The sequence below is a fragment of the Melospiza georgiana genome, chromosome 12, assembly GCF_028018845.1.
Source record: "Melospiza georgiana isolate bMelGeo1 chromosome 12, bMelGeo1.pri, whole genome shotgun sequence".
In the NCBI taxonomy this organism is placed as follows: Eukaryota; Metazoa; Chordata; class Aves; order Passeriformes; family Passerellidae; genus Melospiza; species Melospiza georgiana.
Genome location: NC_080441.1, coordinates 19320884 through 19336838, shown reverse-complemented (window position 1 = coordinate 19336838; position 15955 = coordinate 19320884). Strand labels below are relative to the sequence as shown.

The 15955-nt window shown below is 66.0% G+C and overlaps 2 protein-coding genes across 2 annotated transcripts; both read left to right on the top strand.

The window, feature by feature from the left end:
* The first annotated feature begins 4257 nt into the window (after window positions 1-4257).
* On the top strand, window positions 4258-9945 carry XPNPEP2 (X-prolyl aminopeptidase 2). Its single transcript, XM_058032751.1, has 21 exons — window positions 4258-4318; window positions 5061-5134; window positions 5223-5333; window positions 5413-5476; window positions 5629-5733; window positions 5873-5959; window positions 6059-6205; window positions 6292-6393; window positions 6499-6580; window positions 6956-7151; window positions 7282-7371; window positions 7470-7579; window positions 7669-7746; window positions 7883-7954; window positions 8065-8125; window positions 8291-8360; window positions 8474-8578; window positions 8962-9021; window positions 9190-9266; window positions 9382-9480; window positions 9745-9945. Exons 1-21 carry the CDS (start codon window positions 4273-4275, stop codon window positions 9943-9945), a joined length of 2037 nt encoding a protein of 678 aa, XP_057888734.1. The 5' UTR covers window positions 4258-4272.
* An 874-nt stretch (window positions 9946-10819) lies between these two features.
* Window positions 10820-14948, top strand: SASH3 (SAM and SH3 domain containing 3). The gene is made up of 8 exons (XM_058032815.1): window positions 10820-10873; window positions 12985-13077; window positions 13298-13447; window positions 13526-13673; window positions 13750-13898; window positions 14026-14232; window positions 14510-14660; window positions 14740-14948. Exons 1-8 carry the CDS (start codon window positions 10820-10822, stop codon window positions 14946-14948), a joined length of 1161 nt encoding a protein of 386 aa, XP_057888798.1.
* The last annotated feature ends 1007 nt before the right edge of the window (window positions 14949-15955 follow it).

The window sequence follows — 15955 nt, the reverse complement described above, 5'->3', positions numbered from 1 at the left end:
CCCAGCGGCGGCGGATCCCGGCGGTGCGGGCGGGGTGCCGGTTCCCCCGAGCCCCCCGACCCGCGGCCACCCCGGCGCGGTCCCCTCGGTTCTCTCTTTCCTCGCTCCCTCCCTTCACGCCCCGCTGCCGGCGTGGGGTCCCCGCGGGCGTTCGGCTCTCACCGGGGGCGGCCAGGACGAGCCCGAGCAGCAGCAGCAGCAGCAGAAGCGGGGCCAGGAGCCGGCGCGGCGCGGCCATGGCGGGGGGCGGCGGGGGGCGGCGGGGGCGGCCGCCGGGGGAGCCGCATTTGTAGGCGGTGAGAGCCCGGCCCGGCCCCGCCGCCTCCCGTCATCTGGCCCCGGGATGGGGGGAGGTGTTCGCCCCCGCCCTGCCCCGCCCCGCCGCCGGGACACCTCCGCGGGCTTCCCCCGGTGCCGGTTTGCTGCCCGATCCCCTCCCGGCGCATCCTCCGGGGCATTCCCCGCCCCCAGTGCTCTGAGAGCACCCCAGCCCGAATCCGGGATCCGCTCCCAGCCCAGCCTGGTCCAGGACTCCCTACCCCGGATGGTGCTGGGACCCCACACCCAGAACGGCCCCCAGACCCTAACACTGCAGCCAGCTTGGCTTGGGACCCCTGCACAGCCTGGATCCAGCATGTCCCCTTCCACCCTAGTCCTGGGACCCCTCTCCCAACGTGATCCTCAGATTCTGGGACCATCCCAGCTCATGCAGCCCCTCGAGTGCCCCTGTTCCCCCAGCACCCACGGAGGCAGAGGCCTGTCCTGCCTGCCCACTGTCCCCTCCAGCCCCCCCGGGCAAACAGCGTCTGCAGAGGGGTCTGGTGAACTGCCACAGCCACCATTGCAGAGGGGAGAAGGGAGAGAAATCAGGAACGACTTTTTTTGAGCCCAGGAGGAAGGGAGAGATGGGAAAAGAGGTTAAGGTTTGGGTTTTTTTCTCATTACCCTGCTCTGGTTTGATTGGTGATAAATATATAAAAGGGGAGATTTAGATCAGATATTAGGAAGAAATTCTTGGCTTTGAGGGTGGGCAGGCCCTGGCACAGGGTGCCCAGAGAAGCTGGGGCTGCCCCTGGATTCCTGGAAGTGTCCAAGGCCAGGCTGGATGGGGCTTGGAGCAGCCTGGGATAGTGGAAGGTGTCCCTGCCATGGCAGGAGCTTGGAACAAGATGGGCTTTAAGGTCCCTTCCAGCCCAAACCATTCCATTATTCCATTATTTTATGAAATTCCATTAATTTCCCCAAATTTAATCTATTTTACCCATGCCTGCATCTGGTGATGTACTGGTCCTTAGCTCGATCTTTTCCTTGCGTTTTCCCTCCCTGCTCAGTTGAAGAGGGAGTGATGCAGCAGCTTTGGGGGCACCTGGCCAGGGTGAGCCTCCACAAAGGGGGGGTCACCAGCCCTCAGAAAGGTGGATCACAACTACAACTGCACCCGAGGGAGACCCTGCCGGCGGGAGGGTGGCCCAGGCAGGGTGTGGGGGCAAAGGGAGGCACGGGGGGCTGCAGGAGGAGTTGTGTGGGGCCTGGGGGTACGGGGGGCTCTAGGAGGGGCTGCTGACTGCGCTGGGCTGTGAGGGGGCGCTCGGGGAGGGGCTGCAGGAGGAGGGGGATGTGTGGAGGGGCTGTACCCGGTGTGTGGGTAACGTGTCACAGCCCCACACGTCTGTGCTACCACAGGAGGGGCACACGCTCTGAACCTGTTCCAGCCCTGTTGGCTGCAGCCTCTCGCCCCAGCCAGGTTCTCCTGCGGCCCCCCCCCGCAATGCGGGGCCAGCGCTCCCCTCCAGTGCTGTGCGCCCCCCAAAGCGGGGGCGCTTCTTCAGGGGGAGCAGGAGCTGCGGCCTCATCCGCGGCTGCCGAGCTCGGTGGCGCAGGGAGGAGCCCCAGCCCGCCCCTGGGCAGGCGTCCCTGGCACACCCCGCCTGCCAGGGCACCTCAGGGATCCTGGCACGGTCCCGGTGCCACCGCCTTCCGCATTCCTGCGGCCGCACGCCCGCCCCGCGTCCTGTTTGCCGGGCGGTCCCCCGGCCTGAGTCACCCGCGGCCCCGCAGGTGACGGAAGGCCAACAATAGCCCACAAAGGGAGGATGTCCCCCCAAAGCCTTCCTCCGGCTCGTCTTCGAGGAAACCTCCCGCGGGACGGACGGGCCCCACCGGACGCACGGCGGCCAAGGAGCTTCGTCCGGTTGACGCTGGCTCGGAGCGACACCCGGGCTGGGCCGGGAGGGGGTGATGGCACCGGGAATGGCACCGGGAACGGCGCCGGGTGTGAGGGCACCGCAGGGTGCAGCTCAAAGGGCAGGAATAAAGGGGGAGGGGGCCTGGCCGTGGGGACCCCCGGGGATGCAGCTGTGGGGTGATGGGTGCAGCCCCCGGCCCCGGCAGGAACCAGGCAGGGAGGACGAAACCCCATGAGCGCCTCTCGCTAATGAACAGGATGGCAGCAAAGTGCCGTATGACTGTCCCCAGGGCATCCTTGGGAAACTGCGTAACAATCACAGCAGCTTTGGTGTCCCTCTCCCACCCGCTCCCGTCTTGCCCCTGATGGGGACCCAGCCCTGCCCCTTCCTGGGTTCCTCTCACAGAGCGGGGACCAGCGGGTGATGCCGAACACAGCCCGAGAGATTCTGACATGAGCGTTCAGCGCTCAGCCGCAGGGAGCGGATGGCCGGGGTCCCCCCGGAGCTGCAGGTTAGGAACAGGACAGTGGGACACGGGACAGGACACTGGGACACGGGACAGCGGTCTGCGGCTCCACGGCGCAGTCCTGGTGCCACCTCGTGGTGAGCAGGGTCCCAGTGCCACAGCTGGACAGGCGGAGCGGTGTCACGGCGGTTGGAATGGTGACACTGCTGGGCAGGCAGGCGTGGACACACTGCACAGTGAGGGGACACAGCCGGACAGTTCAGTGACACAGTTGGACAGCCAGTGTGTGACACAGCCAGACAGTCACCGCAAGGGCAGGGTAAGCACTGCGTGCCCAACAGGCCATGAAGTGCCACCGGGAAGAGGCAGCAGCTCAGAGGGGTCGTGGCCCCCACACAGATCCAGCTTTGTCCAGCCTTGAGCTGAGCCTGTGGCAGCTGGGGTGCAGGGACCCCAGGCCAGGCAGAGGGGGTCACATCCCAAAGATCCTCACGGGCTGTGATGAGCAGTGATCCTGTAGGAAGTGCTCTGGGAGGGTGGGGATATCAATCTGTGGGGACAAATGTTTTGGCAGGGCTCATTACAACAGATCAAGGCAGGGTGGATTTAAATTAAAGAGTGTTGGTGTGGATTAGATAGAGGGAGGAAAATCTTCCCTGTGAGGGTGGGCAGGCCCTGGCAGAGGTTGCCCAGAGCAGCTGTGGCTGCCCCATCGCTGGCAGTGCCCAAGGCCAGGCTGGAAGGGGCTTGGAGCCACCTGGAATAGTGGAAGCTGTCCCTGCCCATGGCAGGGGGTCAAAACGAGAGGATCTCTAATGTCCTTTCAGACCCAACCAATCTGTGACTCCATGACCTGTCCTGGGTGGGGATGTGCATTCACCCCTGGAGATCTGTGTCCATCCCTGGCATCCAATGCCCGTGGCAGCAGGTCTGCCCCTCTCCCAGCCCTTCTCTCCACAAGCGGAGTCATTAAAGGAAGTACCTGTGCAATCAAAGTGACAGCCTCGGGGTCAAGGCTCCTTATGATGAAGATAATGAGGTTTTAGCATGGCAGATGCATGAAAGTGCAGAGCTGATGGGCCTGCAGGGACAAAGGGCACATCCCAGCAGGATCCTCGTGAGGAGCACAGGTCCTTGTGCAGCCTCAGCAGAGCTGCTGGTCCCGGGCACTGCGCAGGGCTGGTGCCCACCTGCGTGGCTCCATGTCCTGTGGAGGAGGAGAGATGGCTTCGGGGGCTGGTTGGCTCGGGGAGCATCTGGCCCTCACCCCAGAGATCCCCTGTCAGCTCTCCACAGACCCAAAACACAGGGGTTCCTCAGGAAGCAAAGCCTTTCCCTGACCTCTCCCTGGCCATCAGGCGGTGCCAGACTCAGCTGGCACGCTCCCACTTCTGCTCCTGCGGGATCTTTGGACTTTGTGCTGATTTTGCTGTTTGCTGTTATTTAGCAGCAGAATTCACTTTTCAAAGGGGCAACAACCCTGCTCCCCGCACCCTGTGTCTGCTGACGCCTCGTCCCTCCCATCCCGCATCCCTCTGCCCCCGGGGCAAAGGCACAGGAGGAGGGACTTGTCGCTCTCAGTGTCCCCTCGGTGCCCCGTCGCTCTCGGCCAGGGCAGCCATGTCCCCCCCGCTCTGGATCGCAGCCTGGGCGCTCCTGCTCCACGGTACGGCACAGGGCGGGTGGGGCGCTGGGGTGGGACGGCACAGCTGGGGACCCCCAGGATCCAGATGTGGGGAGCGTGGGATGTCCCAGCCGCAGCTCTGGGCGAGGCAGAGATGGGTGCACCCCGGGGTAGGAGCCAGACTGTGTCACGGGGCTCACCCTGCCCAGCTGCCACAGGGACGGGCCCGGGGGGGTGACAGCTAAGAGCAGAGCCCCAGGGTGCAGACACCCGCTACCCAAAGAGCTCTCATGCTGAGGATGACCCCATCACGCATTGTCCCACGGAGCCAAGCTGTGTGCCCTTGGCCCAAAGTGAGAGGCCGGGTGCCAGCTGGTGATGGAGAGCCCAGGGAGTGGCGGTGGAGCCCCGTGCCAAGCAGCCCTGGGCAGAGATCAGGTCCAGCTGGACATGGCCCCACCATCAGCCAGCTCCTTCTGCAGCCCCAGGGTGGGATGCTCCTGCCAGCCCCTCCGTGCTCTGTGCTGGGCACCAGCTGCTCTCTGTGATGATCCCACAGGAACCAGGAGATTTACCTCCTCTTGAACCAGGGGATGGTCTTGCTTTTCATCCACTATTCCTGGGGCTAAAACCACTGGATTTTGTAAAAAGCCCCAAGCTCGGCTGGCTGGTTTGGGGCTGGGGACGAGGGTCACAGCTGCCTGCTGCAGTTCCGGGCGGGAGCGCAGGTCCAGCAAGCCCCCAGGCCGCAGCCTGAGGTTCCCGGGTGTTGCCGTGCCCACAGGCTGTGCTGCAGGGCGGGCACCACAGGCTCCTTCCACCAGGAGCGACATCCGCGACTGCTCCGCGGAGCCGCCGGTGAGCCCCGCCTCGCTCCCCGTCCCCGTCCCTGGCACCCCGGGCACAGGGTCCCCCACAGTGCCAGCGCGTCTCTCTGTGCCACCAGTACCTGCCACCGACGGCCACCAACACCACGGCGCGCCTGGCCGCGCTGCGGGGCATCCTGCGGACCCACGGCGCCCACGCCTACATCGTGCCCTCCACGGACGCCCACATGGTAAGGCGGGAGTCCCCCGCAGCCCCGGGGACCCCCTCCCTGCCCACAGCCACCTCTCACGGCTCCATCCCGGCTCCAGAGCGAGTACATCTCCGAGCGGGACGCCCGCCTGGGCTGGCTCACCGGTTTCACCGGCTCCGCAGGTGAGGGCATCCCCAAAGCCCCGGGGGGCTGCTCCGGGCTGGCACCCCCTGGGGATCCGTGCACACGGCGTGGTCCCACTCCCTGAGAGCCGCTGGGAGTCCCTGCCGGCTGCAGGGACAGACAAAGACCCCCGAGCCCCTCCCCGTGCCAGGCACCGCTGTGGTGACGCGGGACAAGGCTGCCCTGTGGACCGACAGCCGCTACTGGACCCAGGCAGAGCGGGAGCTGGACTGCAACTGGGAGCTGCAGAGGACAAGTCAGTGGGGGCACGATGGGGCCCTTCTGAGCATCCCCGCTCCCAGGGACCCCCCCGGCCCCTGCCACAGCCTCCTCTGGCCTCAGCGTGGCTGGGGACGCAGTGGAAATTCGCGGTGCCACCCAGTTCTCTCCTGCAGCCTCCATCGAGTCCATCGCGACGTGGATCCTGAAGGAGGTTCCCGCGGAGGGGAACGTCAGTTTGGACCCCTTCCTCTTCTCCATCGGTAGGGCTGGCTAACACTGGGGGTCACCGTGCCCACGGAGGGCAGCCCCTGGGTATGAATTTACCAGGAGCCCAAACGCGCGGGCTGCTCACCCCCCAGACACCTGGAACAGCTACAGCCGGGCTCTGCGCGGCTCCGGCCGGACCCTGCTGCCCCTCGAGACCAACCTTGTTGATCAGGCGTGGGGTGACCAGAGACCCCCTCCCTCCTCCAGCGAGATCTACAGCCTCCCAGCAGAGTTCACAGGTCTGACCCAGCCTCCCGCAGCTCTCCCGCAGCACCCCCAGCCTGGGGCGGCCCTGCCCTGAGCCGGCCGCTTGCCCGACCCGCAGGGAGCAGATGGCAGGACAAGGTGGCCGGGATCCGGCAGCGCATGGAGCAGCACGCGCGGCGCCCCACGGCCGTGCTGCTGTCGGGGCTGGAGGAGACGGCCTGTAAGGAGGCACGGGGCCCTGGGGGCATGGCGGGGGCCGGGGGCTCCAAACCTGAGGGTGGGAGGGCAGTGGCAGTCGCTGGTGCAGAGCTCTCGTTCCCGGCAGGGCTCTTCAACCTCCGCGGAGATGACATCCCCTACAACCCTGTCTTCTACTCCTATACCCTCCTGACCAACACGACCATAAGGTGGGCAGCACATTCCCGTGGGCACAGGGCTTGGAGGGGGCTCACCACGCACCCCCTTGCAGCCTTCCTTTCCTGAGCCAGCCCACATGGGACCCTCCTCTCAGCCCCGTGGCCCCTTATCCCTAGAGCGGCTCCATCCTGCCGCGCCCAGCCCCACTGACTGTCCTGAGCCACACATCCTTCCCAATCCGCCCCCCGCTCCCAGCCCACTCCAGGGCACGGCACGCTTCCTTTCCTCGCAGCCTGAGTTTCTGCCGTTCCCAGCCCAGTATCCCCTCACAGCCCCCCGGGTCCCTGCTCTCTGCTGGTGTGGCCGGAGCTGGGGGGACCGAAGGCAGCCGGTGACAGCCCCGTCCGTGCCCGCTCCCTCCGCAGCCTGTTCGCGGAGCAGTCCCGGCTCTCGCAGGAGGCGCGGCAGTCCCTGCGCTCGGCCTGCCCGGGGCCGCTGTGCGTGGAGCTGCACGACTACGGGCAGGTGAGCGCCCACCTGCGCCGCTACGCCCAGGGCAACGTCACCGTGTGGCTGGGCACCGAGTACACCACCTACGGCCTCTACGCCATCGTCCCCCAGGTGGGCACCGAACCTGCCACGGGGCACGCGGGCCCTGCAGGCTCGGGGACGGCCCCGCGTCACCGCCTTGAGGCCGCACCTGGCGCCTGAGGGGACAGGTAGCTGTGTCACCTTCCGCCTGCCCTCGCAGGAGAAGCTGCTGCAGGAGAGCTACTCGCCCGTGATGACGGCCAAAGCTGTGAAAAACGCCCACGAGCAGGAGATGCTGCGAGCCGCCCACGTAAGGGCTGTGCCCGTCCCCACAGTCCCCTGCAGAACGGGGGGACAGAGGAGGGAGCAGGGTGCTGATGCCCCCCCGCTGTCACTGCGCACCCCCAGGTCCGGGACGCCGTGGCCGTCATCCAGTACCTGCTGTGGCTGGAGAGGACAGTCCCGCAGGGGCAGGTGGACGAGTTCTCGGGGGCTCAGCGCATCGATGCTTTTCGCTGGTCAGTGCTGCCCCGGGCCTGCCCTGCCCTGCCCAGGGAAGGGCACCCGGGGACCCTCAGCACCCGCCTTCCTCCCTGCTGCCTTCCAGGGCCCAGGAGCACAGCCGTGGGCCCAGCTTCGAGTCCATCTCAGCCAGCGGGCTCAACGCAGCTCTGGCTCACTACAGGTGGGGCTGGAGCAGCGGTGGGCACTGGGCAGGGGGCGGTGGGCACTGGGCACTGAGCAGGGGGCAGTGGGCAATGGGCAGGGGGTGGAGGGCAATGGGCGGCTGGGAGAGGGCTCTGAAACCCCTCCCCTCGCAGCCCCTCGAACGGGAGCAGCCGGACACTGTCTGCGAGAGAGATGTATCTCTTTGACACCGGAGGGCAGTATCTGTACGTAGCCTTGAACAGAGACCCCCCCCCCCCACCACAGCTCACATCCAGGGCCCCCCAAAGCCAGCGCTGGGGATTGCACCAGCCCCATTCATGACGCCCCTTTGCAGGGATGGGACAACAGACATCACTCGCACAGTTCACTGGGGCGAGCCCACCCCTCTCCAGAAGGTACCAACCCCTCCCATGTCAGCCAACATCCCCCTGCACTGCCCAGGGCAACCCTGAGGCGTCCAGCACCCCCTATGGCACTCAGCACCACGGTCCTGGCCAGGGCTGGATGTGCAGGGGGGCTGTCTGGGTAGCCCCACACTCACCCCCTGCCATGCCCTACAGGAAGCCTACACCCGTGTGCTGATGGGCAACATTGACCTCTCCCGCCTCGTCTTCCCATCCAACACAGCAGGTGGGTGCCAAACCCAGCATTGGCCCTGCACAGAAGCCCTGGCACAGGGAGCAGGATGGCACTGGGGAGCCCCAGAGGCTCCTTGGCCTCCATGTCACCCCTTCATTCCCCAGGGAGGACGGTGGAGTCCTTCGCCCGCCGGGCACTCTGGGATGTCGGACTCAACTACGGCCACGGCACCGGCCATGGCATTGGCAACTTTCTCTCAGTCCACGAGTGTAGGTGCCACCAGCACTGGTGCTGGGCATATGGGCTGAGCTACGGGGACAGGGACGAGGACAGGAGCTCACTGGGGGCTTCCCAGCAGAGCCTCTATGACGGGCAGAGAAATCCCCACTTGCAACATCTTGTGGTCTTTGCCAGGGTGGCCCCGTGATCCTTGCTGAGGTGGTCCCAAGGTCCTTACTAGGATGATCCTTGTCCTTGTAGTGGTCCTTGCCATGGTGGCCCCATAGTCCTTGCCTTGGTGGCTCTGTGGTCCTTGCTGGGGTGTCCTTGTGTTGGCCCCGTGGTTCTCTCCGGTGTGGCACCTTGGTCCTTGCTGGGTGTCCCTGCAGCGCCTGCCGTGCACAGAGCTCTGACCCACCTCATGTCCCGGCAGGGCCTGTGGGTTTCCAGTCCAACAACGTGCCACTGGAGGCCGGCATGTTCACCTCCATCGGTATGTCCTGGCACCCCGGCTCTGCAGGACAGCACCGGGCACAGAGCCCAGCCAGGGACGGGCTGTCAGCTCTCAGCCCACTCAGGGCTGCATCAGCCCCGCTGGGGTGGGCTGGGGGAGCAGCTGGGGCTGGGGCTGGGGCTCACCAGGCGTGTTCTCCGCCCCCAGAGCCCGGGTATTACCAGGATGGCGACTTCGGGATCCGCATCGAGGACGTCGCCCTCGTGGTGGAGGCACAGACTGAGGTGGGGCAATGGGGAGGGGGTGACAGGGATGGCACACCGTGGGGGCCTACATCGAGCCGGGGGGGAGGCACCTCCAAGGGGGTAGGGGACGTGCAATGACACCTCTCTGTGGCAGCACCAGAGCGGGGAGAAGCCTTTTCTGACCTTCGAGGTGGTGTCCCTGGTGCCCTATGACCGCAACCTCATCGACCTCAGCCTCCTGTCCCCAGAGCAGGTACGGCCGTGTGCTCGGGGTGAGCAGGGCTGCCAGGTCAGCACAGGGGCTTGGGGGGTGGATGCAGGAAAAACCAGGACCGTGGCATGAGGCTGGAGCGGGTAAATGAGGACAGAGCAAGGATGGGTGCACGGATGAAGAGGGGCGATGAGCTCTGCAGGCGGGGCCAGCGGTCGGAGCGCGGGGCAGCCGGACGGGGAAGGCCAAAGGCGGGAGCGGCGCCCAGGCCACGCCCCGGCAGCGCCCCGTGGTGCCCGGCTGCAGATCCGGTACCTGAACTCCTACTACGAGAGGATCCGGGCACACGTGGGGCCGGAGCTGCGGCGGCAGCAGCTGGAGGACGAGTACGTGTGGCTGCAGGAGAGCACCGAGCCCTTCGCGGTGAGCAGCGCCGGCAGCGCCGCCGCGGGCTCGCTGGCCCTCGCCGCGCTGCTCTCGGTGCTGCTCAGCGGGCTGGGGGCCTGATCCCGCACCCGCGGCCCCGCTCCCCCACACCCCCACCACGGCCGGGTCTTCCCCCGCCCTCACTTCCTTTTTTTTTGGTGTATTCTATTTGCTCGTATGTGATTAAACATGAGCGAGGCGGGCCCTGCTGTGCCCGACGTGCTGCGCGCTGCCTCGCCGGCCAGTGAGGGCTGGAGTCCGGCCCCAAACCCACCCCTGAGATCCTGCTTGTGCCACCTTGTCCAGCCCTGAGGCGACCAAGCCAACGGCGACAGTGAGGAGATGGATTTGGGCAGATTATAATTCTGGGGCAAAAGCTGGAGGATTTGGAGTGAGAAGATGCAGGGCAGCCAACCACGGATGTCCCCAGCGGGGTGACCATGAGCACATCCCGCCTGGGTGTGATGCCGAGCCGGGATACAGGGGACATCCCGGACCAAGAGTCCCGCAGAGGGCTTGGCTACCATATCCCAGCAGGATGAGCAGGCTCGGGGGTGGGCACGGCAGAGGGGTTGGGGTTTGTCACTTTCTCCATGGGGGGACTCACGATGCCCATGTGCAGATGGCCAAGGGGCGGCAGCAGTGCCGAGGGGAGGCAGGGCAGGGCAGCACCGCCGAGGGGCGGCACGGCCGAGCGCTGTCAGGGCGCAGACACCGTCCTCACCCAGGGGCCCCGGGCAGGGCAGCAGCTCGCTGCTGGAGGGTTTCCTTCCTCCTGCCCCAGCCCGCGCCTCGCCAGCCACCCCGAGCACGGCTGCAAGCGCCTCTCATGTGACCGCCGGCTTCCTGTGCGCTCCCGGCTCGGTGCCGGTGCCGCGGGACGGACGGGACGGGACGGGACGGACGGGCCGCGCTCGCCGCTGCCGGACGCTGAGCCCTCGCCACCGGCCAGGCCATGCTGCGCCGCAAGCCTTCCAACGCCGGCGACAAGGAGCCGGGACACAGGAAGGTGAGTCCTGGCGGCACCAAGGTGCCCTCAGCACCGCAGCTGTCCCGGCGCACCCAGAGCTGTCCGAGCCGGGGCTGCCGTGGGATGCTGAGCAGGAGGGCTGGGGCAGGGCCCGGGGCTGGGGTCGCACGGCAGCTGCCCTGCCATCAGTTCGTCTCTGCCGCCACCAGGCACCGTGGCCTCGCCAGTGCGTGGTCCTGGCCTTGTCCGCCTCCCACTGTGCCTTCCATCCTGTTGGGACGTGTGGCTGGGATGCACAGCCCCCGGGACGCACACGGGTGCCAGCTCAGGTGCCGGGGGGACCCCAGAGCTCTGCTGGGGGCGGCTGTGCCCCCCGCCCCGCCATGGCCTCCCCGGGCGTGGGCGGCCGCTGTCGTTTCCTGGGGGCCATGGCTGCGGTGGCGGCTGTGCAGCTCTTGCGCAGCAAGGTGCTGCGGTCGGGGCTGCAGCTCCGTCACGAGCGGCAGCGCTTCCTCCGGCAGCCCCGCGGCGAGGTGCGAGCCGCAGGAGCGCAGCTGCCCGTGCCACGGCCTCCCGAGAGCCCCCTGCGTGCCACCCTGTGGCTGGAGTCACCAGTGGGGGCCGAAACCGGCTCCTCATCCCCCGCCAGGTCTCGCACCAGCTGGCACGTCAGCTCTTGCCAAGCTTTGCTGGGCTGGCATCGGCATCAGCAAGTCACCACGGGGAGCAGGGGCAGTGCCTGGTGGCACAAATCCTGCCGTGGCAGCTCCTCCGTGCTGCCAAGCTCCGCCAGGAAACCTGGGTGAAGTCCCCCTCCCTGCACGGGGCTGGCCCATCCAGCCGGGCCAGTCCCAGTGGGCATCCCCTGCCCCTGCCCAGTGACAGCCACTCTCACTTCCCCCTCCTGCTCTGCTCCGGGACAGCCCGGCCCCCCTGACTCACACCCCACTGCCAGGCTCGCCATGGCTCCTCCAGCCCCGGGGCACTTCTATCTCAGAGCTGTTTTATCTCAGCAGTGAAGCCCTGGGAGGTTCGGTGGTCCTGGACGTGGGGGATTCAGGGCACTGGGGTGGGAGCAGGGCAAAAGCCAACATCCCGTCTGCACAGATGCACCTGGAGCTGGCATGAAGCCACAGTGGGTGTGCAGCTGGGTGTGGCTCCGTGAGCCAGCCCTCCGCAAGGAACGGCAAAACCGAGTGCTCCGGGGTGCTCGGTGGGGCTGATGAGAAGGAGAATAAAAAGGGAACAGCACAGGGCCAGGCTGTGCAGGGCTGGGAAAGGCCTCTGCCACCACAGGAGCTGGCAGAGCTGCTTGGGAACAGGAATCCCTGGTTGTGGTGGTGGCAGAGCAAGCTCCGTGGTGTGTGTCCGAGGGCCTCAAGAGTGCTGGCAGTGGCAGCTGAGCTCACAGTGCCATGTGCGAGCACGCTGGTGCTGCCATCCCAGGGATGAGGGACACCTGGGGCCATGTGGCTGTGCTGGCACCATGGACGTTCCTTCCATGTGAGACAGGCACCTTAGGCCATGGAGAGGAAGGCAGGCAGGGGCACAGGAACGACTAAAAGGAGCAAGGGACGGAGAGGTGTACCAGGACTGAGATCCAAAACCAGCTTTGATGGCTTAGGCAGGAGGTGGCACCAAGCCAGCTGGTGATGCTGGGGCTGTGCTCTCTGGGCTAGGGGTGACACTCACAGGTGGAAAACATGGATTTGTGATGAATCCTCCAGGATTTCAGTCCTGGAGCTGACCCTGTGGGTAGCAGCAGGGCTGCTCTGGTGCTACCTGCCCTTCACTGCCTGCCCACCTGTGCTGAGAGGAGATGCAGAGCCCTGTGTGCCCCCCACGTCCTGGGTGGCATCATGGCACAGCCCCAGGCTGCTCCCGGCATGGCAGTGCCAGGCTCCACACTAGAGCATCCCTGCCCTGGGAATGCTGTGCCAAGCAGCTGCACAGGCACCAAGAGCTCCACATCCCAGTTCTGGGGGTTGATGACACATGGCAGCTCCTGGAAGAGAGCAAAAAACTTCCCAGCACTGGCATTACCCTGGGATGGGCAGAGCAGCCCAAAGAGCAGTGAGGAGCTGGGGCAGGGAATGCAGGAGGAAACCCATATTCCATCTCCCCCCTCACACCTCTGCCCCTGCTCCCAGCTTTCCCTACAGCGTTCCAGCAGCTTCAAAGATTTCAACAAGTGCAAGGTCAGCTCCCCTGTGTCAAATGAGGAGTTCAACCTGGAGGAGAATGTGAGTTCCCAGCACCCCTTGACACATCCTGCTCCCCTGGGAACAGCCCATTTCAGGGCTGGGTTCCCGAAACTCCTGTCCTTACCAGTGGCCTACGTGTCATGGAGCAGCCCCAGGGTGTCAGCACCGGTGGGATTTGGGATCTCGCAGTCCCTGTGTGACCCTGTTGAGGCTTGCCCGGGGTGGGGGGCTCTGCCCTCACTCTCCATCCCTCTGGCAGATCCCCGAGGATGATGCCAGCAGTGCCAGCGCTGAGGAGGGCGCGCGGAGCGGCGGCACCAAGCTGGGCAGGAAGTGGCGGGCGGTCATCTCCCGCACCATGAACCGCAAGATGGGCAGGATGGCCGTGAGAGCGCTGGCCGAGGGCAAGGTGAGCAGGGCCGTGGGGACACGGACAGGTGAGCGGGGGACAGCTCCCCCTCCCTCGGCCTGAGCCCGGTACCCCCAGCAGGGAGAGGCAGAGGCAGAGAGGCCGTGCCCGCTGTCCCCAGCCAGCAGCGTGGAAGAGCAGAGCTGTGACAAGGTGCCCCTGTCATACCTGGAGCTGGAGGAGGAGGAGGATGGACGCCCAGCCCTCGGACGCCAGATGTCCAGCGGTGAGGCCAGCCCCGATGGGACACTGGTCCCACGTCCCCAGCTGGGCATGTCCTGCCTGACCCCTCCTCTCTGCAGGCAGCGACATTCCCAGCCCTGGCGATCCCAGGGACAGCCAGCAGCTGGAGGAGACCGTCCCAGCCTACACCGGCCCCTTCTGCGGCCGGGCCCGCGTCCACACCGACTTCACCCCCAGCCCCTATGACAAGGACTCCCTGAAGCTGCGGGTAAGCCACGGCCACTGTGGCCCTGGGGAGGGAGGGAGGGAGGGTGGCTGGGGACCCCCTGAGCTGGGGACGTTCCCTGGCTGTCCCCAAGCCTGTGCCCCCCACCATCCCACGTCCCTTGGCCTAGAAAGGGGACATCATCAGCATCATCGAGAAGCCACCTGTGGGCACCTGGACCGGGCTGCTCCACAACAGGGTGGGCTCCTTCAAGTTCATCTACGTGGATGTGATCCCTGAGGAGACGGTCCCTGCCCGCAGGAGCCGCAGCTCCGGCCGGAACAAGCGCCTCAAGCCCAAGACCCTCCATGAGCTGCTGGAGCGCATCAACCTGCAGGTGAGGGCCAGGGGCTGCGGGGCACAGCAGCACCCAGCAGCACCCAGGGACCAGCAGTGCGACCAACCCCTCTCCCCTTCACTATCCCCCACCTCGTGGGTCCTTCCACCAAGCACCCAGGGGCACAGAGGGCACACAGGGGGCATTTCTTGGTAACGTGGGCTAAGTGCCCACTGTGGACCCACTGCGGGGGGAGCTGCAGGCCAGCACTGGGGGCCAGGAGGAGCCGGGGGAGCCACCCACGCCCTGCTCACCCCTACCCACACCCCCCACCCAGGAACACACCCCCACCCTCCTGCTGAATGGGTACCAGACCCTGGAGGACTTCAAGGAGCTGCGGGAGACGCACCTGAACGAGCTGCACATCACGGACCCCCAGCACCGCGCCAAGCTGCTGACGGCTGCCGAGCTCCTCCTGGACTACGACAGTAAGAGACTCCCGGGGAGGGGTGGGGACCCTGACTGGGCACCCCAGCAGCACCACTGACACCACGGTCCCTTTCCCAGCAGCCAGTGAGCCAGAGGATGGTGACAGCACTGAGGCCCTGCCATCACCCTCAGAGCCCAAAGGGGACATTCCCCGGGACTCCGGCTGCTTCGAGGGATCAGAGACCCTGGATGGCAGCCGGGAGGAGGCCGAGCTGGGGGGTCCTGAGGAGCAGCTGGCGGGTCCTGAGGAGCAGCTGGGGGGTCTCTCCATGGCAGAATCCCCCTGAGCCCGCCAGCACCGCCACTTTCCACTCCGGCCCTAACAGGAGGGCTGGATTGGAGGGGACGGCGGCTGGTGGGGGACGGGGGAGCCCCAGTGGTGGCACCTCGGGGCCTGGCCTGGCCCCTGCACCAGAGCCAGATGCTGGGTGGGCACGAGGTGCCCCAGGACATTTTGCATGGCACTGCCTGGCACCACTGCCCCGAGGCAGGGACTCTGGGCATGCCGGGGCATTGCACTCCCCACCAAGACACCGCAGGCATTGGCTGCTTTCCCCAGGTTTGCCAGCAGGCTCAGGAAGGGAGCTGGGGCTGGAAGCTGTGTGTGCAGGCAACTGAAGCCTGCCTAGGACACTGTCGCTTCTCAGCGTGGACACACAGAGACCCCCCCTCCACCTGCCGTGGGGGACAGCAAGATGCAAAGAACACAGCTAAGACACCCTGGAAGTGTGAGATGGAGAGTCCTGGAAATGCACAGGGAAGAGGGAGCTGGCTTGGGGCAGCACAGAAACGCAGCGGCTACAGCTCAGCCATTTTCAAACCAATTAAGTTTCCTTCATTGTTTTAAAATTAAAAAAAAATAATAAGAAGAAAAAAAATAAAGAACATCCAGCCCTCACCCAACCCCCTTCCTTCCTTCTGGAGACCCTGACCCTTGCAGGCAGGTCCCGGCAGGCAGAACTCCACACACCTCATGGAACAGGGAGCAGCAAAGCCAAAATACACAATTTTCTGCACCGAATTGGAGTTTTGGTCAGCAGCGTGTTGGGGCGACTCCCACGGGGTGGGGCACAGAGCCCTGTCCCCGGAGGATGGAAGGGGATGGGGATGGGGCTGGGCTGGCTGGGGGCTGTGGCGGGGCGGCCGGGGCTCCTTCCCAGCCACATTCCAACGGGGAGCAGCTGTGGCAGCTCTGCCCTCTCACCCAGGAGAAGAGGCCCTGCACGGCAGGAGAGGGGGCAGTGCCGGGGCCACGTTCACACCACAGCCCTCACTGCCAGCCAGGAGCATCACG